Source organism: Hyaena hyaena, unplaced genomic scaffold (assembly GCF_003009895.1).
Source record: "Hyaena hyaena isolate Hyena2069 unplaced genomic scaffold, ASM300989v1 scaffold_288, whole genome shotgun sequence".
Classification (NCBI taxonomy): domain Eukaryota; kingdom Metazoa; phylum Chordata; class Mammalia; order Carnivora; family Hyaenidae; genus Hyaena; species Hyaena hyaena.
In genome coordinates, this window is record NW_024080922.1 from 27,787 (window position 1) to 49,606 (window position 21,820).

Genomic DNA, 21,820 nt, shown 5'->3' on the forward strand with positions numbered 1-21,820 from the left:
TCTGTTGAAGGCGTACAAGAGAGAACCAGAATGAAGGCGGACTAGTCTCGACGTGAGTCAGCCGTAAATGTAGAGACAACGTTAGGGAATATCTCAAAGGAGAAATGAGATTTCACAAACCTGCTCTCAACCACCATCCCAAAACCAGACTCAATGCAGCAGAGAGAGGGGAAGATTCCAAGCAAGTCCTCCTCAGAGGGAAAAATAATGTGGGATGTTCCGTGAAAATGACGATGGTCACAGATGGTGACAAGAGGCTTGGGACATGCAGGCACCGACATGGAAAAGACGACATGGAAAAGTTCAGAATGGCCACCTCCCTGCCTTCGAAGTCGCCTGACATTTACGAAGGGAGGGGTTTTCAACTTGTATCGTATACTCTTTCATGAACATACAGGCACTCAAACTTACACAAATTGTTTCTGTCTTCAGGAAACAAGGCATCCATCATGGGATTATATGAACAGTACATTTAAGGAAGCCATTCTAGGGGTGCCTGTGTGGCTCAGTCGGTAAAGCATCTAACTATTTCAGCTCAGGTCATGATCTCCCATGTGGGTTCAAGCCCCACGCTGGGCTCTTTGCCTTCCTTGCTCACACTCACTCACTCTCTCTGAAAATAAATAGGTAAACTTAACAACAACAACAACAACAACAACAACAACGAAGGAAGCCATTCTATCACACAATAAGCTGAGAGAAGAGATGGCAAATATTGAATGAAATCAGGAGACTTAACAACTGGAACTCTGATAAACTGCCGTGAACTATTTGGAGGAGTTCTTCTTTCTCACGGAAGAATATACCAAGAATGACATACCTGCTATGGAACAGAAAGGAAGTCCTCCAACCGTCTCAGGAAAGCAAGTCCCATTCTCACGCAAGAAACAAACTGTACATAAAGAAGCACACAGCTGTCTTTGCTCTAACGGCCCAGCACAGCTGGAAAGGGAAGCTGTTCTGTGAGTCCCCGTGCGCACAGTGCAAATCTGTGGGGGGTCTCATTTCCTCAGGTTTCCCCCTTCACCTCCAAGGTCCTTGAATGCACATCTGACAGGGCTGATCTGGGAAGCAGGACCTCCCCCAAGAGCGAGGGAGACACTGTCACATAGAAAACGGGTCCCAAGGTTCATGGGACATGGGAGGCAGCTTCTGGGTCCCAGCCGCAGTGTAAATGGGGGTCTGATTCCAGAAAGAGCCCTCAGGGAGTCAACGCAGCCATCGCCACCTGCATTCCCCAGTACCTGTCCACCTGCATCAACCCGCTCCCCTTCCGGGAGGACCTGCTAGGTGCTGAGCTCGGGGCACCACCCACCACTTGCTAAGCAGCCCCGGAGAGGGCCAGGCCCAGGCTGAGGAGCCTACAGCTGGGTCGGTGTGGAAACGCACAGATTGAGTGGGATCACGACGCTTTTCACCGTCCACGTCCACCCAGGACGCCTTGGCCCTGGGGAGCCTACTCAGCCCCAGAAAACAGCTCCGAGATGTTAGCGACCCTCAGTCACCCCATTCTCTCCCCACCCCAGGGCAAGGGAATAAGGAATGAGAAGAAACAGAAATGCTGGGAGAACCCGCTGTATTTGGCCACATTGGGGCAAACGGCTGAGCGATTCTGAGGGTCAATGGCCTTCTGCAAAGGGGACTCCATACCCATGGAATTGCGACTTTAGAAAATGAGGTCTTCCAGACAGAGCACAGTCGCACTCCGTCCCGGGCCAGTTTACCACTGCCACCATCTGCATTAAGATGCCCAAGTGGCACAGTGTGATTTTGCCAAGCGGTCACATTTTTCATACATTTCTCAATTCAGCCAAGCTTCAGGCTCTTTTCTAAGAGACCAAGAAAAAGGAAAAAAATAAGAGGCCTCCTAGACCCAAGGTAAAAATGAAAAAAGCAAACTGTCCTGCTTTGAAATGCAAAAGCCCTGTATCTCCAGCTTGTCCCTGTCCCTGAGGGACTGGGGACACCACCGGACAGATCTGTTTGCTGCTCATCAGTCAAGGTCCCCTGGAAAAGAGCCACTGGTTTTCCAAGGACACAGGAAGGCCTGCACCTCCACGAGGTCCCACCAGTCAGTCTTCCAAACCCTGAGGCAAAGCAAATGTCACGGACCGAGGCCTGCTTGTCTGCTGCTACTGTTGCTGCTGTTTTTAAAGGCACTCTAGACCGTATTTCCTTGAGGATCATCAAGTGCAGAGAAGGATTTTTAAATAGAAGTTACTCTGTATCGTATCCCAAGATGGGTCCCAGCCATTTCTCAACCTCGGCCACAGACATGTTCTTCCTCAAAGCATAATCCTCAATCTGCAAAAGATTAAAAGCAGCATATCAAACCACAAATGATAAGACCTTCTGAAGGGAAATTTCCACAGGATTTGCCAGAAACATTAAATGCCTTCCATTTCTTGTCTTAATAGAAATCTCTAGAGTTTAAGAGATATGGAGATGTATCTGTTCACCGAGTTGCCTTATTCTCTGGGCAGAAAACAACATGCAGTGCATGTCTGGTGCTTGGAGGCTAAAGTGTGGGTGTGAGTGCTGGGGCGGCGGGGGTTGTCTATGCAAAATGGGAGGGCAAGATTCCAGGTAAAGAGCTGAAACAATTTAAGACATTAACTGGGGTAAATTTTGCCGTGTTTTTCCTCCCTGTGTATTCCCATTCTCATGGAAAATAAACCAGGTTCCACTGTTCCATTTAAATAAGAATGGCACTGAGGGAAACCACACACAAACGCAACAGCTAACTCACCTGATCCTTGGAAATTTTCCCCACTGCGAAATATTTGGACTTGGAATTGGAGAAGTAGAGGCCGGATACCGCTGAAGCAGGTGTCATTGCTAATGATTCTGTTAACCTAATGCCTGGAGAGAGCAAAGTGGGGAAACACGGTCACTGATTCGGTGCCCCACACGGGGCCTGGCAGCTGCTAGCACCCAGTGAGACTCCTGCTGAACATGTGGATGAAAGTGAGCTCATGCCTTTGAGGGGACACATGACACAGCATGAAAGATGTATAACCCCTCCCCCCCCCCCGCATCAATCTTCCAGGATCGACTACAGAGGCCTCTGTCTGCTCCTAGGCCTGAGCCCCCAGATGAGTCGTCCCAACCCCGTGAGGAAAGCGCCATCTGAACTCCAGGCCCTGAACGGTCACACCCTGAGAAAGGGCCCACAGCAGGACTCGGGGCTGCCTAGGGGCTAGGAACTCAGGGGGAACACCATGTCCTCTAAGCCATTCATTTCATGGACGGGGGCGGAACAGAGAGGAAGTGCTCTGCCAGAGGTCAGCGGGTGGCTGATGGCAGGGAAGGCCTTAATCTGTACATTATGGTTCCTATAGGCCACACCATTCCTGCCCGGCCACATCCAAACGCCCCAGTCCCTCACCTAAACCTAAGTTCCCGCCGCTTCATCAGCACCAATGGCACGCCTCTGATTACTGACTAATTCCACTGTAACTGTGAATTGTGTCAATAGAGTCAAAGCCAAGAGAGGAAAGAGCTGAGGGACAGGGTGGGTCTTATACAAGACTAGTGTCCAGAGACAGTCTGTGAGTGGTGGGAGGAAGAGGAGGCGGTGTGGGCTATGGTACATGAAGTTGGGTCATGGGTCATGAAGGTTGCCAGCGGAGAGAACAAGTGACAGCCCTGCAACAGGAAAATGGGGCGGGAGGCACACGGGGGACTGTGATGAGCTAAATTCTCACCTCTCATAGGTGAAGAGAAAGCAACGGAAAAGTGATCAATCTAAAGACGGGGGAGTGGGCACCCGGATGGCTCAGTTGGTTGAGCGTCTGATTTCAGCTCAGTTCACAATCTCCCAGTTCATGTGTTCAAGCCCCACATCGGGCTCTCTGCTGACAGCCTAGATAGAGCCTGCTTCATATTCTGTGTCTCCCTCTCTCTCTTGTCGCTCCCCCACTTATCCTCTCTCTCTCTCTGTGTCTCTCTCTCTTTCAAAACCAAACAAACATTAAAAAAATGTTTAAAGATTGTGGCATAATGATATGGATGTAAAATACGGATACACAGCTGCAAGTGAGAAAGGATGGGGTTTTGTATTTCCAGATTTGTGACCGCAGGTGCGTCTCGGTGGGAAAGGCACACCAGTGTCCCTGGCGGGGAGGGGCGGTGCTCGCCAGCCCCGGGCACGTACCCGTGCAGCGCTCCACGTCAGCCAGCCTCCACATGGTGAGCTTCTCAGTGTGGTCGGGCTGGCTGGGGTAGCCGGGGGCCGGGCGGATGCCCTCGTAGCGCAGCCTGCGCAGGTCGGCAGTGTCCAGCTGCTCGCAGCTGCCGTACGCCCACAGCTCCCTGCGGACCCTCTCGTGGAGCTCCTCTGCAAAGGCCTGCAGGCGGGTGAGGTGTGCTTGGGCAGGGAAAGGACTTCCCCCATCGGTGTCCCCCCCCACCGCCCCATGGGCCGTCAGGGGCGCCTGGGGCACCCCCACCTGCACCACAACCAGGACCGAGCGAGCAAGAGGGGACGGGCTGGGTTCTCGCCTGTCGCTTCACTGGCTGCTCTCTAGAGGGCCTTGGCCTCAGCCCAGGCTCTGACATATCATATTCAACGTCTGAGGACTCCAGGCCCTTGAACTGAAACACTTCCCTGACGGTCTATAGAGGACAGGGGCCACATGGAGAAACCAGGACCATTACAGCTGCCAGGTCCTCCACTGTCAGCCTCAGAGGAAGGGGAGGAGACCTCTCCATGGCTCAGGTGACCCCACACCATGCATAGGAAGATGAGGAATCTACAGGGGACGCCAACATGACAGCGAGGGGGCCAGACACAGAAACCTGTTCTGGTGCTACCTCGGCCAGTCGGTCTCCCAGAGCCTTGACCATGATGCTGCTGTAGTCATCACATTCCTGCTCGTAGGCCCCGCTCAGCTCCTCCACCCCGAAGCAGGCAACGGCAAACATGCCCAGGTAGTCGCAGACGCCCGAGTGCAGGGGTGCAATGAAGTCCGAGAGGCAGTAGTAGGGGTCCGCGCTGGCGGCGTCCTTCTCAGCCTGAAAACCAAGCAGCGGCTGGATGGGTGGTTAGCAGAGGACAGCAGGCTGCTCTTTCCAGATAGCCCTAAGGTTCACACAGGGGTGTCTGTCTTGTTCACTGTCACATCCCCAGCACATAGAAGAGGGCCTGATGCAGAGTGAGTATCCAATAAATAGTTATTGAATAAACAAATGAAATTAGATTTTAAGAAACACACGACATCACATATGGTCAAGAAACCACGGAATCTGCTCATTCACACACAGGCCAAACATTCCCTGAACGCCTCCAGGCACCACGCTAGAAACTGGAACCCCAAACATTCGTATCAGAAAAGACTCCCCCTGAAGGGTTTTCAATTCAAGATCAGCACTAAACCCTCAGGTTACATCCAAAAGGGATCCACCTGGGGCGTCTGGGTGGCTTAGTCGGTTGAGCATCTGACTTTGGCTCAGGTCACGATCTTGCTCATGGGTTTGAGCCCCACATTGGGCTCTGTGCTGATGGCTTAGAGTCTGGAGCCTGCTCCAGATTCTGTGTCTTCCTCTCTCTGCCCCTATCCTGCTCACGCCCTCTCTCTCTCAAAATAAATGAAATTTTTAAAAAATTTAAAACATAAAAACAACAACAAAAAAACCTAAGAGGGATCCCCCAAATGCACAGGCCTCTACTTCACATCAACAGACGCGGCTCGACAAGCTCCTGGCCATCAGCCAAGGGCCACACGCTGCCTGCCGTGGCGGTGTTGCGGGAGATGGCTGAGGCCGCCCCTGTGCCGGCCTGGAACCGAACTGAGAATTGAGCAGGACCGGCTTCTGAGAGTCTCTCCTCTTATGATGGGCTCTCACCCCACTGACAAATCAGGTCTCAAACCTATTTCACAATCCGCAAGTATTTGCTGAGAAGGTAAATAGCTAAATCTACTATTCACCGGGTGTTTACTGTACGTCAGGCACTGCTGGCTGGTGCTTTATAGGAATTCACTAATGTAATGTTGTCAACAACTGTGTGAAGGAAATACATGATGCCACCAGCCCCACTTCACAGACGGGAACCTGAGGCATGGAGAGCATGACCAGGTAGCTCAGTGTCAGATGGCGACAGGGGCAGGGGTCTGACCCCACAACATAGCTTCTGACTGCTATACGCCACGAGGCCAGTCAGCGAATCAGTGGGCGGCACCAGAAGCTTCAGGGCTGGTGCTCGCTAGCCGGCCCTGGAAACAGCACAGCCTCACCAACGCTGGTCAGAAAATGGTTAAATGGCTGCCGGTCAGCAGGTGTTTGATAACAGCCCCATGGAAATGTCACCAACCTCAGGGACAGCTATGTAGGGAAGAGCGGCTTTCTAGCTATATATTCTCTGCTAACAAAAGCCAGAGGGAGACACAAAGCTTCCTGGCCCCACAAGGAGAGACAGGTCACAGAGCCCCACAGCACTTGAGAAGAGACAGCCACCACAGCCACTGAGACTGAAAGCTCCCGGAGCAGCCAGAACCTTCCAGAGCACTGAAAGAAAGAGCTACGTGAATGGGTAACGTGCACACTGAGAAGTCATTATGTTAGATGCCCTAACACACAGCCTGCCTGGTTAGGACATGAATGTTTGGACATAACAAGAGATCAGAGGACACAGGACCTAAGGACGAGAAACTGGGCAGAGGCCTGAGGGCCGAGTCACACCCGTGAAAGCCGAGTGACTGGCTCTGAGTCAGCAGGGGTGGGAACGCGGAGAAAATGAGAACCATTTTCTGCCCAGTGTCAGTGAGGCTGTGCCTATTTCCAGGGCCGGCAAGCAAGCACTAGCCCTGAAGCTTATGGTGCCGCCCACTGACTCGCTGACCCATCTGGGGTGGCGCAGCCGCCCTCGGTGAGCTTGTACGGCATCATTTAACGTCCCAAATTTAAGAATCCCTTCAGATATGGTTATAGTTAAAACACCTGTCATTATGAATCACATCGCGGTGACGATTAAAAGCAATACTACTGCTCTGATTCTGAATGGCTGGAAACGGAAGTGACACCTCACAGGGAAATTCACTGCAACCCTGTGCCAACGACCCTGGTGAATCTTGGCTCCAGTTCTGGATGGGAACAACTGTGTTTTGTAGCAGCTACAGGCCATGCATAGGACATCCGCACTGTCGCGGGGTGAGCATGAGAGGCGGCCGTGCAGAGGGAAGCTGGTGATCACAGGCCAGGCTCATGCTCTGGTTGCCGCGCACTTGGCTCCATCCCATGGGCCTCTGTTCCTCCTGCTGACGGACGGAGATGCGGACTGCCCGCGACAAGGCTGTGCGGATGTGAAACATGATGGTCCTTCCGGCATCTCCCAGACATGCAGCAAATGTTTGTCCCCGCCTGTCTTCCTCTTGAGAAGGGGACCCACCGGCCTGTTTTAAGTAACATGCATGCCTGCAAACCCAGGTTTAGGAACAAGATGAGCGTCTGTGCTTCACCAGAGTCCCGCGGGTGCCCAAGCGGCCAGCCTCTGCCCACACTGGCTTCTTCCCTCCATTGTCCTCACAAACTCCTTGGCCTCGGGCCTGTGCACAGTCATTTGGGGGGAACTGGGGCAGCCCTGTCATGTGCACAAAGCTCAGACTTATTTAATTCGTACTTAGGGTTGTTCAGTGCTTCCGCCAGCAGCGGGGCTGTCGGTGTGGCTCCGTACCTGCTGCCGGAGCCCGTGGAAGGTGGCGATGGGCTCTGCGGTCTGGGGCACCGCATCCTCTGCAAATAGGTGGATGTCATCTTCCACGCTCTGTGCGGGCCAGAATCCAACCACGCCCCTGGCTCGGAGCTTCCTTTGACCAATCAGTGCTGTCAGCATGGTTTGGGCATCATCATAGACTTTTTTGGCCTCTTCACCTGATAGGAAAATATTGTCAGAATTCACCTAAAAATGCCAGTGGTCATCAGCAAAAACCATTTCTTCCTAAAGCCACCACCCCTCCGGAGCCATGGTCTCTGGTCACCCTCCTTTCCTCTCAAATACTGCACTGGTGCCTGTGAGCAGCATGATTAAGAGGAGCAGCTGAGGGCTGGCGGCTCTGCTGACCCCCCACCTGCTCTGTCTCCCCAGCACAAACCATGGACGTGCCTCCAGGCAGCAACAGGCAGAGAGAGTGACGTGTGGCTCCCAGCGCAGTCTGCCAGACAGAGCAGGCCAGACCCTTCCATCACCCACCTTCCTGTGTGCCCATCACCCCACCGACCTCCCAGAGGGCTCTGGGGACGTGCGGCAGGTCTCGGGGGCAAGCGTGGCCCAGCCCCAAATCAGTGGCTTCAGCCAAATCAGGGGCTCCTCTCACACTCCCAGCATGCCACCTGCCACTCTGCTCTCATCTGGCTCTTTCCTTATCCTCTGAGTGACCTCAGGCCTCTGGGGGCAGGTTTTGGGGGTGGGGCTAGAACTCCACTCATTCCCACTTCTCTTGCCAATTGCCCCAAATCCCTTCCCCCAACCAGTGCTCCAGGCACATGGGACTCCTGGCATTTCCCCAAATGGGCACCTGTGACTATGCCTTCTTGTCCCCTGTCTCCTATGCCTGGTACATCCTCTTCTCTGGTGCCATCTCACACCCCCAGTCCTAGCCTCAGTAACTCCCATTTGCTCTTCCAAATGCAGCTCAAAACCACCTCTGCCAGGAAGCCTCCCCTGACCTCCCAGTCTGAGGTCTGTCTCATGTTGGGTACACAGAACCCTGGGATCAGCTCCATGGCAGGAGCTCGGCAGGCTGTGTGAGAACCCTCATCACCACAGGTTGTACCAGCTCCCAGCCACACCCCAGGGGGCAGGGGTTCGTTTATCCCTGGTACCAAACAAAGAGCCTGGCTTGTTAAAGAACAGAGAAATGAAATGCCAACCACAGTCCATAAATAAGGACCAACGTAGCAGCTTCAAACCACTGAAGAGGTAAACAATAGCCCACATATTAGATTATAACAATAAACTATCTCCTACAGAATCCAAATCCTCTGGTCTCCACCTGCTCTCCCCTTCAAAGTCTCAATACTATGTGTCGACTATCAGTGCAGAAAGGAAGCATTTGCTGAACGAACCTACGGTTTTGTCCTTAAATATCTTGGGAAAGTTCCGATTCGGGTACTTGCCACGGAGCTGCCAGACATCAAAGAAAGGCTTCCAGTCGATGTAGGCCACCAGCTTCTGCAGGTCATAGTCTTCAAAGACCCGAGTTCCAAGAAATGTGGGCTTCACTGTAAAAATAAGTACTGATGTCAACACCAGTGCCGGAGCCTGGGGCAAAGCGCCTAACAGACGCAGCAGGGATCTGCGAGACGCCTCCGGGACAGCTCTGTCCAGCTCCGGGCCCCCACACTCTCCCTCCCTCTGGTCGGGGCTGTTTTACAAGGAGAGGAACTGTAAGTTTTGCAGCGAATCTTATATAAAACTCCCATTCCCACGCAGCTTCTACACCAGCCCTTAGAAATTCTTCCTTCTCCCCTTTGGTCCAAGAGAAAAAAAGCGTTTTTCTTCGCTTGTCAGATGGAGACAATACTAAAGTGAATGTCATTATAGAAAGACACATACAGTAAACCACTTACCAGAATAGTAAAAACGTGAATCAGTAACCTCTACTTCCCACTGGTACACATATACATAGGCAAAGTATAAGGAAATGCACAGAAACAAAGAATCAAATTCAGGATTGTGCAGGGGAGAGTGGGCACACAGGCAGCTTTCACCACTTACATATTTTTTTTAATGTTTATTTTTGAGAGAGAGTGCATGAGCAGGGGAGAGACAGAGAGACAGAGGATCCAAAAGAGGCTCCACGCAGTCTGCACAGAGCCCCAGGCGGGGCTCAAACCCATGAACCATGAGATCATAACCTGAGCCCAAATCAAGAGTTGGAAGCTTAACCAACCAAGCCACCCAGATGCCCTGGTATTGCTTTGTTTTTAAAATGGGCACCAGGTTATTTCTGAGGTGGCTAGAGGTATTCACGCATGTTCAACCTATCGTGCTTCACACCCCTTGTGAGTCTAAAGTAGGACCTGAGTTGAATAATGACGAGGAATTATGAAGAGCAGCACACCGGCACCCTGCCTGCAGCGGGTCAGTGGGGTTGGAAGTGATGACCACATTGCCAGCTTCCCTGCCCCCTGTCCTCAGCTTCCTGCTCTGTAAACAGGGATCAGAGAACTTACACCATGCTGCTAATCTCAGGTGCTGGGATAACACCAAAGTCTCGAGAGCACTTCTGTCTCCTCAGACAGTAAGAGGTGGATGTGAGGCAGTGGTGCAGGAGATGTATGAGCTGCTTCTTACTCTTGCTGGAAATCTCTATGTTTTCACACATGCTCGCAGTAGCTCTTTCTCATTTGCTCCTGATCACGTTTTACTATTCAGAATCATCACTTTCTCATCACATTCTCGTATGTTGCTTTGTTTGACACTTAGAAAGAAACTACAGATTTCCTCGTGATGAATGTGTCCTCCTGCCGGGAAACGCAGGGAGAAAGGCCATCGCAGAGTCACTGAAGGATGCTGGTCTTGAATTTTACCACCAATGACCTTGAGAGAACCCTTCTTTTTCCCTTTACTGACTTCCTGCAACTCTCTCAGACTGGGTTGTCCTCAAAAACACTTCTGAGGGCCGTGCGTTTAAGCAGCAGGTCCAGGCCTCGCAGGGCCCCCGCACTGGGGACAAGTGGCCATTTGACTGCCGCCTGGTGCCGTGGGCCTTCAGAGGAATGTCCCCACTGAACTGTGTCTGGATGTTTGACTTGGTTAAAATGGACTTTCCCTTGTGAGATTTTTCCAATCATAGTGAAAGAAAATAATAGATGATATAGTAATTTACATTTTTCAAAGGTTTATCTTCTCTTAGTCTCACAACCTTTCATAGGGTAACTCCTCCTCACACATTAGAAGCTGTCCGAACATGGACACAAGATGCGTAAGGTCAGTCAATGATTTGCAGCCAGGAGCCAAACTGGAATTAGAAACAGGCCTCCTGACTCCTGACATGGTGCTCCTCCTACTAAATCATGGTGGGCTCAGCAGGATGGAAATCAGAGCCAAGCTCACCTACATTTCCAATTTAATGCTCTCAAATCTGCCGAGGATCCGCAGAACAGACGTTGTGAGCAAGGAGAGCGGATCCGAGGTATTACCTTAGAGATATGGACTCAATGAATACAACCCCTGTTCACCCTGTCTGGGCCATGAGTGTGTCAAACACCCTCCATATTTTACTCCCTCCTGAACACCTCTGTAAGGCAAGAGAGCTGGCCGGAAATAATAAAGGGGAAAAAAACAAATAAAAGAAACAAAAAGAGGGAAGCATTCAGAGAGAAAATGGGAGAGAGCAAACAACAAACAGCAGCTCAAGCTTTGCCGGAATGTTATAAAGGTCTGTTCAGTGTGAAGGTGTCTTCAGTCTCAGACACTACATGCCAGCCCTGGGGCCTGGCCTGTGACCCAGGCCACTCAGTAACTGTACCGCCCAGAACCTGCATCAGGCTGCGGGGTAGGGATGGCAGTTGAGCCCAGCACAGAGGAGGGAGTGTGGGTCAGAAGTCAGGCCAGAGACAGAACCCAATAACCTTTTGGGCTCTTACCCAAAACTTGGGGCCTTCACATTTAAGCGGGCTAATAGCATTCACTACGGGGTTGTGTCAAAGCACTCAGACATGCTGGGCAATCTCGGGACATAGTCCGGTCCTCCACATATGGTACCTATTTACTTTTATTTTCAATCTTCAGTGTCCTTCATCACCATTGTTAGACATGATCAAGCATCTCTAGCTGCCTGTTTGATTCCCAGCCAGCTGAATGCAAACCTCTCTCCAGCTCACGTTATCACCCACAGCCTTTCTCTAACGACAGCCAAACAGACCTGGAGGAGGCTCCGACAGCCAGTCCATATGGAAACCGTTGTTTCTAGCCTGACTTAAGGTCAAGTATCTTCTCTCCTATGAAAAAGAGAGAATTCATTTAGTCAGAGACTCTTAACTTTTCAGCTGCTACTATGAAAGTATTTTTGTTAAAAAAAAAAAAAAGAGAGAGAGAAGAGAGAAAGAAAAAAAGCCCACAAATGCTTTCATTAATGAATATTCATATCCTGAAAAGCTCTTCCTTTTCCACCTAATGTGATAGCTTCACATCAGCAGCCGAACAATAGAGAGTAAGGATTCAATAAATATCCATTAACTATTGATGGGTAGATACAAGGCTGACCGGTACCCTTCTGGGAGCAGTGTCCTGTCTGTGCTTCTAGAACAGGCTTACCTGGCCTGTTGTCAACGGCCCCCAGGACCAGAGGGCAGAACTAAGAAACTTTCAACTGTAGGCAAACCTAAGAGGCAGAAAGCCAGCCACAGTATCTTGGGCTGGTCACCACCTCACAAACACCGCTTTTCTTCCTGTTGTTTGTTGTCTCATTTCCCTCGCCTCACCACCCCCAAAATGCACCTCTCTATGGACAAGGCCCAACAGGCAGATGAACCAGGCAGAAATATTCCAGTGACTTCTAAAGAGCAATTATGCCTCCTTTCCAAGGATTCCCTGAAGCTTATCTAGAGAAGGACAGCTGTTGAAACTTTGCTCTGCACGGTCACGCTGGGCAGGGAGAGAGGCAGACAATCCACTAATGTCTTCATTTTCTTCCGTTATTTCAAGAACAAGGATCTGTGGGAGTCATTTTCCATACGCTGTTTCAGTTCCTGTTCTCCTGCTCGGTAGGTTTTATTCATTCTCATAGCTCTGCTGTCTAGCACAGCACCTAACACCTACTGTGTACCCAATAAATGTTTGGTGGAATAAATGAAATTAATTTTAGTATAACCCCAAGTTATCAAGAACTTGGACACCAGAGAATTCCAATTCGAACACGAAAACAAGGCTTCTCTAAAATGATGCTAAACCTTTTACCCTCCTTTAAACAATAAAGTCATATTTTTTAAAAAATGAAGGATCATTTTAATACCCAAGCTAGTAGGCATTTGTCACTTACCTTGAGAGACTCATAATGGTCCTGTCTGATATCTTCATATTCTTCTAAGATCTCCTCAAAATATTCATCCTTCAGATTCTCATCTAATAGCTGAGAGCACTGAAAACGCAAGATGGAAGTTCAAGAACCACAGAGGAGCAAACGGAGATAAATAAAACATGGGCAACACTGATCAGTGCTAGTGACACTTCCTGTAGGAACATTCCCTTGTCAACGTCATCCTCTCTCCCCTCACCAGCTTCGCAAATTCCTGCCGTGGTGTGCAATTAAGGGCTGCCTCAGTGGATCTACGATGTCCAAATCTCACACATTCTAAAGAAAGCCCTTGATGGCTCCTGAAAGATAAGCTTTAAGCCCTTGAAATAAATATACTGCCTGATAAGAGTCTTCCTCTACATGGAGCCCCAGGCCACCCTGGAGAGTTTATGCTAACAATGTGACGGGGAGGAAGGGGGCCTGCTCATGTTTTATCTGCCTGACCTCTGGAGTAACTAAGGTCAGTCAGGTGATTTAAGCACTACATGCCTACGTGACTGACTCCAAACAGAAGTCCTGGACGCTAAGGCTCAAGAGAGCTTCCCTGGTCGGCAGTGTTCCATACACGGTGTCACTCATCACTAGCGCTGGCCACATGACTCTGCTGGGGGAAGACATCGGGAAGCTGGTGCCTGGTCTTTTTTGGATTCCACCCTTCGCATTTTTGCCTTTGCTGATTCATGGCCATACACCATGACTGTCAGTGTAACAGCATTTCTGAGTTCTGTGAGTCCTTCTAGCAAATCACTGAAGGTGAAGGTGGTCTTGGGGGCCCACACAACACACTAGTTAGGTACCTCTCTTTGGTGTTTCAAAGATACCTAGTTCATGTCTCCATCATTGCATTTACCACAGGCTTTCAGTACCTGTCTACATATCTCCTTGCCTCAGTTGAGGACCAGCCCTTTGAGGATAGGGCTGCACCTTAACCACTTCGAGCTCCTGGTTTCTAATTCTGTGTCTACCATGTGCAAGGTGCCTCCTCACTAAATGCTTGTGGAAGGAATGAGGCTCATCTTCATGGTCAACTATGACCGGCTAAGAAAAGAAGGGAAACCCATCATCTGACAAACACAAGGCTACTCAGTAAACTGTAAAACTAGGATCTGCTGAATATTATTTATGACCAGCATTATCAAGTTGGTGAAAGAAGAGCCAAAACCAAAGTTCAAATGAAATTATAAAGAAAAAGAGAAATGGCTGCTACTGATCATCATCAGTTCAAAACACAGCTCCATCTCTGCCCCTCCAGCTGGGTTTTTCCTCACACACAAGGGCAGGGAGGCTGAGAACCATTATGTGAAACTGAGCAAGTTCGACTGGAAGATGGCTCAAGGGCCCACCGGCTTTAAAAGCTATAATTCTATGTGACTTTTCTAAGCATGTCTAATAGCAATCTGATCCCCTAAGAGTTGGTACAAAGCCAGACCACTTTCTTAAGGAACCCAATCAGAAAAGACCATTGTGGTGAGGCTAAAAACAGGCTCCTAGACAGTATTCACACCACAAGGCACTTCCCAGCCTTACATTAACCTTGGTTCAACGGACTGCTCATTTAGGAAAGCCAGCAGCACTCTGTGAGAGCAGGAAGAGGACGCCTACTCCAGTGCTCCCCAAAGTACATGCAACCAGTAGTTTAAAATATTGCATTCTGCTAGGTTTTATACTCTGGGAAGGCAAAAGTCTGCTTTTCTAAACATCTGAAGAACGTAACCATACTCTGCCACAGCTACTACTGGGTCGACAGAGCACCCCCTGGGGGGCCCCCTGTTCCCAGAGCCAAAGTGACAAGCCAGCCCCTCCCTGCCCAGTCTGACTTGCTTGATGGAAACAAGTTCATGGTCAATTATACAGGCCAATCTTCATGATCTTTCTACCAAAACCACAGCCCCATCATATGTTTTCATGTTGACCATTCGGACACAGCACAGCCTCTCTCTTTTCTTAGTCTTTATTCTTGATGACAAGAATAGCCCGATGAGAGGGAATAACTTGAAAATATATTTTATAACTCAGAAGGAACTAAATACTGGCACCTTGTTTTTTACTTCAAAAGAAAGGAGGGCACCTGGATGGCTCAGTCAGTTGAGTGTCTGACAGGCTGAGGTCATGATCTTGCAGTTTGTGGGTTCGAGCCCTGTGTTAGGTTCACTGCTGCACAGCCTGCCTCGGATCCTTGGCCCCCCTTTCTCTGCCCCTACCCCACTTACACTCTCTCAAAAATAAGTATTTAAAAAAAGAATGAAAGAAAGGAAAGAAAGCAAGAACATCCTGAGGTCTAAAGTCCCAACTACCATGTTGTTGCCATGTTTTGGAATCTTTCAAACGCCTAGGCCAGTGACCCAGAGCACAGGCTGGTGGCATGCACCTCACAGTTGGCCCCAAAGATGCTGAACCAACAAGCAGCCTAAACAAACTGTACCACTGATCCTGAAAAGTGTCACTTGCAATTACCCAAATGACTTATCATCGGACTTATGTCTGAGTGATTTCAGAAGGCAGCCACTTCTCTGTATCCGCGAAGAGCTAACCCTGCTGGTGGTCCAGCTGGACGGACACGTAAGGAGCACCAGTGCCTGTGCTCCATCTTCTGGCTCCCAGTTTGGCCCTTACTGCTTAGCTCAAGATGGCAAAGGAGTATCCTCAAAATGGAATCCAGAGGCCAGTTCTTTCCCAGCCAAAGTCATCCCCTGACCTGGAGGGCAATGCTAGCACCATGTACTTGAAGACGGCTGAGGGCCTGGTCTCCAAATGGGAAATGTTCAGTCATTCATTAGCATTTGAAAATAGCAACAAGCCTTAAAAAGAGGCCCACTCGGGGGCGCCTGTGTGGCTCAGTCTGTTAAGCGTCTGACTTCAGCTCAGGTCATGATCTCATAGTTTGTGAGTTCAAGTCCGTGTTGGGCTCTGTGCTGACAGCTCAGAGTGGCCCACTGGTTAGTCAACCATGAGCTCCACACAAGCTCCTTATAAAGCACAATTGAAATATAAGATACAAAAAACTGTTCTGAAACTAATTTGTAGAAACCTAGTTTATTTGGACATTAGTTTACATCAACAGCAAATAAAAACTGTGACTTTATGATTCCAGTCTGATTTCCTTGTATCTTTTCTTTTTTTTTTTTTGAAAGAGAGAAAGTGTAAGAAGCAGAGGGGTGGGGGAATGTACAGGAGACAGAAAGCAAGAGAGAATATATCTTGAGCAGGCTCCAGGCCCAGCTCAGAGCCCAACACGGGGCTCGATCCCATGACCCTGCAATCATGACCTGAGCTGAAATCAAGAGCTGGACACTTAGCTGACTGAGCCACCCGGGTACCACTAGTTGTATCCTTTTTAATAAAGAAGATTCACTGAACATTAATGGGAGCGTGTTTAAAGCAGCACAGAGTAATACCACTGGCCTTCATCCTCTATGCTACCACTTCATGGATGTGTGGCCTCAAGACAGGTACTAACCTCTCCGTGACTATTTCCTTCCTCATCTCTAAACAGGAATGATGAGAGTATCTGCTTCATGGAGATTAAATGAAAAATCCATGTAAAGAACTCAGCACAGTGCCTGGCACACTATTAGTTTTTAATAAAGTTAGCAATTATTATACAACCTTCCTATAAATAAATTCAGATCTGGAAAGATGCCTTTGGAAAACGGCTCAGGAAACGTGGCCACCCAAGTTCAGGGCTATCATCGCCTGATAATCTCACAAATCACCAGACTCACTTGGTAACTTTCCTCACCTGCAAATGTGAAGGCTAGACTAGGTTAACAGGTTTGGGTTTTTTTTTCTTAAGTTTTTATTTATTTATGAGAGAGAGACAACATGAGTGGGGAAGGGGAAGAGAGAGAGGGAGAGGGAGAATCCCAAGCAGCCTGTGCACTGTTAGCACAGAGCCAGACGTGGGGCTTGAACTCATGAACTGTGAGACCATGACCTGAGCCAAAATCAAGAGTCGGGTGCTCAACCAACCCAGGTGCCCCCAGAGATGAGCTACTTTTGAACTGTGCTCTTTTGAGAATGAGGTTTGGGACGAAGGATGGAAGGGTCACTCTTATTTGTACTGTGCTGAGTTTCCAGGTAAGACATCGCTGGAAGACACAGTTTCTGTCACTAAAACAAACTTGGAAACCACTGGACCACATGGTCACTCAGATTCCCTCCAGCTGTTATTTCCTCTTATTCAATGAATCATAAAACCCATAATGAGAGTGGATATTAGGCTTCAGTGACAGAGAAAAACAGAAAAGACCACTCGGGAGTTATTTATTACATTCATCAAGAAAAAGAACCTATTATTCTGGGTTTTGAACATCTAGAGAACGTTTTCTCTCTCTGGGTGGGGTCAACTGGCCCATTCTGAATTAAATGTCTTTCTATCTGGAAATAGGTCATGTTAAAAAATTCCACATTTCTTTTAGCCTTGGCATGGGGTTAAGACAGTATATATTCATACTTGTAAATATATGTAAGTGGCTAAAATCTCTCTCCCTCTGGGTTGGTGTCAAGGTCACAGGGATCCTGGCACCGCTTCTCAGTGACTCAGATGTGGTCTAAAAGCACAGGACACACCCACCTGGCCCCCTTCCAGCAATGCAGACAACTATAGTGTACAGTGACACCATCCTATCGAGCCTTCACATATTCTTCCACATTTTTTAGTAGAACTGGACAAAAATAAAAAGATCATCTTGGGAAATACCCCTTATTCAGAAGAATCAATCTTCTCTTTTCTCTTTACATATGGAGATTAATGGAAACCCCGCACTTACCACCACCACGCTCTTGGACGCGTCCAGGACGTGGATCACAGGCGCACTGTATCTGGGAGCTATTTTAACTGCCGTATGGGTCCTAAAAAGAGGGGTCAGGAAGGAACATATCCATCAGCACTGACAGTTCCCACATGACCTGTTTGGAACCATTAGAGATAACGTGTTCCTACAGGGTGCTTTCCAGAGAACAGTCTCAACGTACTTCCAAATACTAAACTTCACATGTGCCTTGTAAAACAAAACTGACTCCCTCTCCACCCTAAAATGGGGGATTCAGGGAGAGAAGACATGGATTTGTCAACTCAGGCTACAAAAAAAGTCTGTGACAAAACGCGGAAGGCTTTGTTCTCAGCTCTCTGCCAAAGGGGATGAGACCGTGACTTTGCACTCATTAGGGCCTGTCTGAATGGAAGGAGCTAACCAGCCCAGGCGACTGCACCTTGCTGTCATACAGGTCAGACTGTGTTTCTTCCTCCAAATGAGCTGGGGTAGCAGCCAGGGGCCCTGGGGAACCAGACCCCAAGTGGTGGACCCAGGACGCACTAGCTGCTGCTCCCCATTCCTGAGGGACACCACTCCTCGCCCCGATTCCACCTCACCTCACACTTGTAATACGGGGCCGCGGATCCTGAATAAATTTGGCATGAAGGAACCGAGAGGCCTAAGCAACAACAGTCTTCTACCAACATCGGCTCAGCCCCAACTCCCCTTCCCCCACCAGACCCAGGAACATCAGTGGTGAGGAACAAACACCCATCAGTCCTTGAAACGACCTAACTGAAGTATGCGGCAAGCTGCCTCTGGTGACTCGGTCTGACAGCACAGGGTACACACCTTTCCTCATGGAACACAGCCCACTAATGTGAGGAGTGAGGCTGGCCCCGTGTGCCCTCTCTAACTGGGGTTAAACCGGGGCCATGACCAGGGGCCATAGTCCCAAGTCCAAAGGCGGCAGCTGCACTTGCCCCAGGACAGGCCACATGTTCCGTCCCTGCCGGTCTTTGCTCACCCCATGTTCACCCCCAAGGTAGCTCCTCCCTGGGTCAGAAGCTGTCATATTCTCCCCCTCAACCCAAATGCATTGTCCAGAATATGCTACCATGTGGGGAAAAAACAAAATACCGAACAGTACATTTAACTGTTTTTTAAAAAAAACCACCCTGAACCTGCCCTAACCCTCCAACCTTACATAGGAGTTTCTGTATATTTAGAAAAAAACAGGTATCAACACTGGTTACACAGAGGCTGGAGGTGGAATGGAAGAGGGGAAGGGAGAGAATAAATTTTACTTTACATCCCTCTGAAATGTGTGACATGTTCTAATAGTCATCGTGGACTATGGAGGAAAATTTTAAAACCAAGAGACTATGAGAGGCGTGATATACGTGTGTTTTTAATAGACTTCTGAGGGAGGACTAAAAATTCATTCGTACTGAGACAGACAGGACTCTGACATTTCACCTGTTTCCTTTGTGCGCGTCTCTCCACACACAGACAGGAAGCAGAGGACGAGAGCCAGAACACAGGAACCGAACCTGTGTTCATAAAATGGAAGTGCAGGCCTAAGCCACTTAGTACAAGAGACGCTTCTAGAGTTGGGGGCAGGGGGACAGAGCAGCAGCCACACGAACTTCACGGCCTCCCAAGGATGTTCTGTGCCCACTGCGTGCCCAGGGACCAAGGATTTGGAAATATCCTTGGTATTCTCCAAGGGGTAGATTTTCAAATAGTAGGACTAGTTTTATTTATTTTAATTTATTTTTAATGTTTAATTTTGAGAGAGAGTAAGAAAGAGAGAGAATGTGAGCAAGAGAGGGACAGAGAGAGGGAGACGCAGAATCCAAAGCAGGCTCCAGGCTCTGAGCTGTCAGCACAGACCCTGATGAGGGGCTCCAACCCACAAACTACAAGATCATGACCTGAACCAAAGTCAGACGCTCAACCAACTGAGCCACCCAGGCACTCCAGGAATAGTTTTAAAGAAGAAACTGCTTCCAGTTTCAAAACAGTTTCTCACTCAGTAAGTGAGACTATGCTTGCTTCCTCTTCTTTAGGGGATCAGCTCTTCGAGCACACAAACATACCTCAATGTATGTTCTGCATGGAGTTCCGCTAGGAAAAACTGAGCCGAATATGACTTAGTTGACATTTTTCTTAAAGAGAACCAGTACAGTTGTAAACCTTCAAGTCAACACAATATTTATTAAGCCTCCAAGTGTTCTCTGTGCAATTCTGGCCATTCTCTCACTGGTGATCTCTGGACAAGGGTCCCAAGCAGAAACTGATGGGTTCCGCTATTTACAAACACCACCACCACCACCAAGTAAAAGCAAAGTGTTGCTTTCCAGCATAAAAAAAAGACAAAGCTAAATGAGACAACCATTAAATCTGCACTTGCTTGGCCATCAAGAGTACTTCTGGTTTCTTTACAAAACGATATGATACTGATTCTACTTTCTTATAAACCTCCATCTATGCAACCCTCTCCAGCTGGAGGCAAACATGTCTCTGAAGTCTGAAAAGATGTGAAACATTGGAATCTCTCCTGCCCAGTCTCCACAAACCAACAGCACAGGGCTAGCCCCTGATGCGCTGTCTCAACTCCGACTCAGCAACGTCACTCACCAATGCCGGGGATACAATTAGTCGCCTCCAATACCTGCCAAGTGGGCACGATAGGGTTAACTTTAGAAACTCTTTTTAAAAGCACCGAAAAAGCCCAAGTTACTCCAAGCACTTATTTCATGCCTTACCCTTCCAGAATTAAAATGTTTTACATAAATGCAGCATGACACACACACACACACACACACACACAAATAAATAAAAAATAAAACCTTAGAGTTTGGTGAGAAAAACAAGAGAGGAAATAAAGATGCGAACACTGAGCAGTGGGGTCAGACGCAGAAGTCGGGTCTGTGAGATCCCATACCCAGGCCTGAGCTCCAGGCTTCCTGGCAGCCACTCAGAGAGGAAAACAGTACCAGTTACATGATTTGACACCTTCCCTCCTAACAACTAAAAAATGTGTATGTTTGGAAAATTACCTCTATTTCTGAGCACTGAATTCCTTCTGAATTCTCCATTACTCATACAATATAACTGAAAAAGACATTTTGCAGTTATTGGCTCTCAACCATTTAGAAAAGGGAACTGCTAGATTTGTGCCTTTGAGAAGGTCTGTAGCTAACAGGGCCAGATTGCCATTAAAGTCATTTCTAGTTTGTGATACAAAACCATAAGCGTCACAGACAGGAGAATATTCAGTCTTTCGTTCCCTTCTAGCTACCAGTTCAAAAGGGAACCCCAGGCATATTTCCGTACACACATGACCCCAAATCTGTACAGCCCTTTCAGCTTCTCCAAGGATCCATCAGACAGCCTTGAGGCTTGCTGCAAGTGCCTTGGGAGTGCAAATCTAGCTCCATCACGCCACCACAGGCCACAGAGGTCCGGAGTCATACCTCCTCATCTCCTTTCGTGACAACTCGGAAGTCCCGAGCTGCCATCTGCTCAAATAACAGTTAGCAAAGGGAAAAACTGGAAGGCTGCTGGGCTCTCAACAGTTCTGCAGGAGGTAATAATAAGGCTCTGAGAGGGCTTCTAAGACATCCAAACTCTGAACGCCTTCTAGCAAAGCTGCTCCATCCCAGGAATAGATGGAGTCTTACAGAGATGCAAAAAGAACTAACTGTAAAGGAAGAGACTGATAAACCAGATTTCATGAACATAAAAGCTTTGTTATTTAAAATTACAACTAAGACAGCAAAAGTCAAGTCATAATGTAGGAGTCTACATGTAATATATATTTCTAATGAAGGGCTTGCATCCAATATAAATAAAGCATATGTACAAGTCAGTAAGAAAAAAGGCAGAATAGCCAATTAAAAAAAAAAAAGACTTAAAAATCATAAACAGTCAACATACATGTGAAAAGGTACTCAGCATTATTAGTCAGCAAGGAAACACAAATGAAAACCTTACCAGGATGTGATTACATACCTACCAAAATGGATAAAATTGAAAAGG

General features: G+C 48.6%; 1 protein-coding gene across 1 annotated transcript in view; it reads right to left on the reverse strand.

Moving 5' to 3' along the window:
- Window positions 1-1,559: 1,559 nt before the first annotated feature.
- Window positions 1,560-21,820, reverse strand: part of MTR (5-methyltetrahydrofolate-homocysteine methyltransferase) — a 102,525-nt gene continuing 82,264 nt past the window's right edge. The window contains exons 25-33 of the mRNA XM_039247166.1: window positions 17,789-17,870; window positions 12,984-13,082; window positions 11,868-11,943; window positions 9,064-9,219; window positions 7,673-7,869; window positions 4,816-5,016; window positions 4,157-4,349; window positions 2,750-2,862; window positions 1,560-2,304 (exon numbers count right to left, since the gene is read on the reverse strand). Coding sequence (XP_039103097.1) covers window positions 2,218-2,304; window positions 2,750-2,862; window positions 4,157-4,349; window positions 4,816-5,016; window positions 7,673-7,869; window positions 9,064-9,219; window positions 11,868-11,943; window positions 12,984-13,082; window positions 17,789-17,870 — 1,204 coding nt within the window. The 3' untranslated portion in view covers window positions 1,560-2,217. The remainder of the gene's footprint in view (window positions 2,305-2,749; window positions 2,863-4,156; window positions 4,350-4,815; window positions 5,017-7,672; window positions 7,870-9,063; window positions 9,220-11,867; window positions 11,944-12,983; window positions 13,083-17,788; window positions 17,871-21,820) is intronic.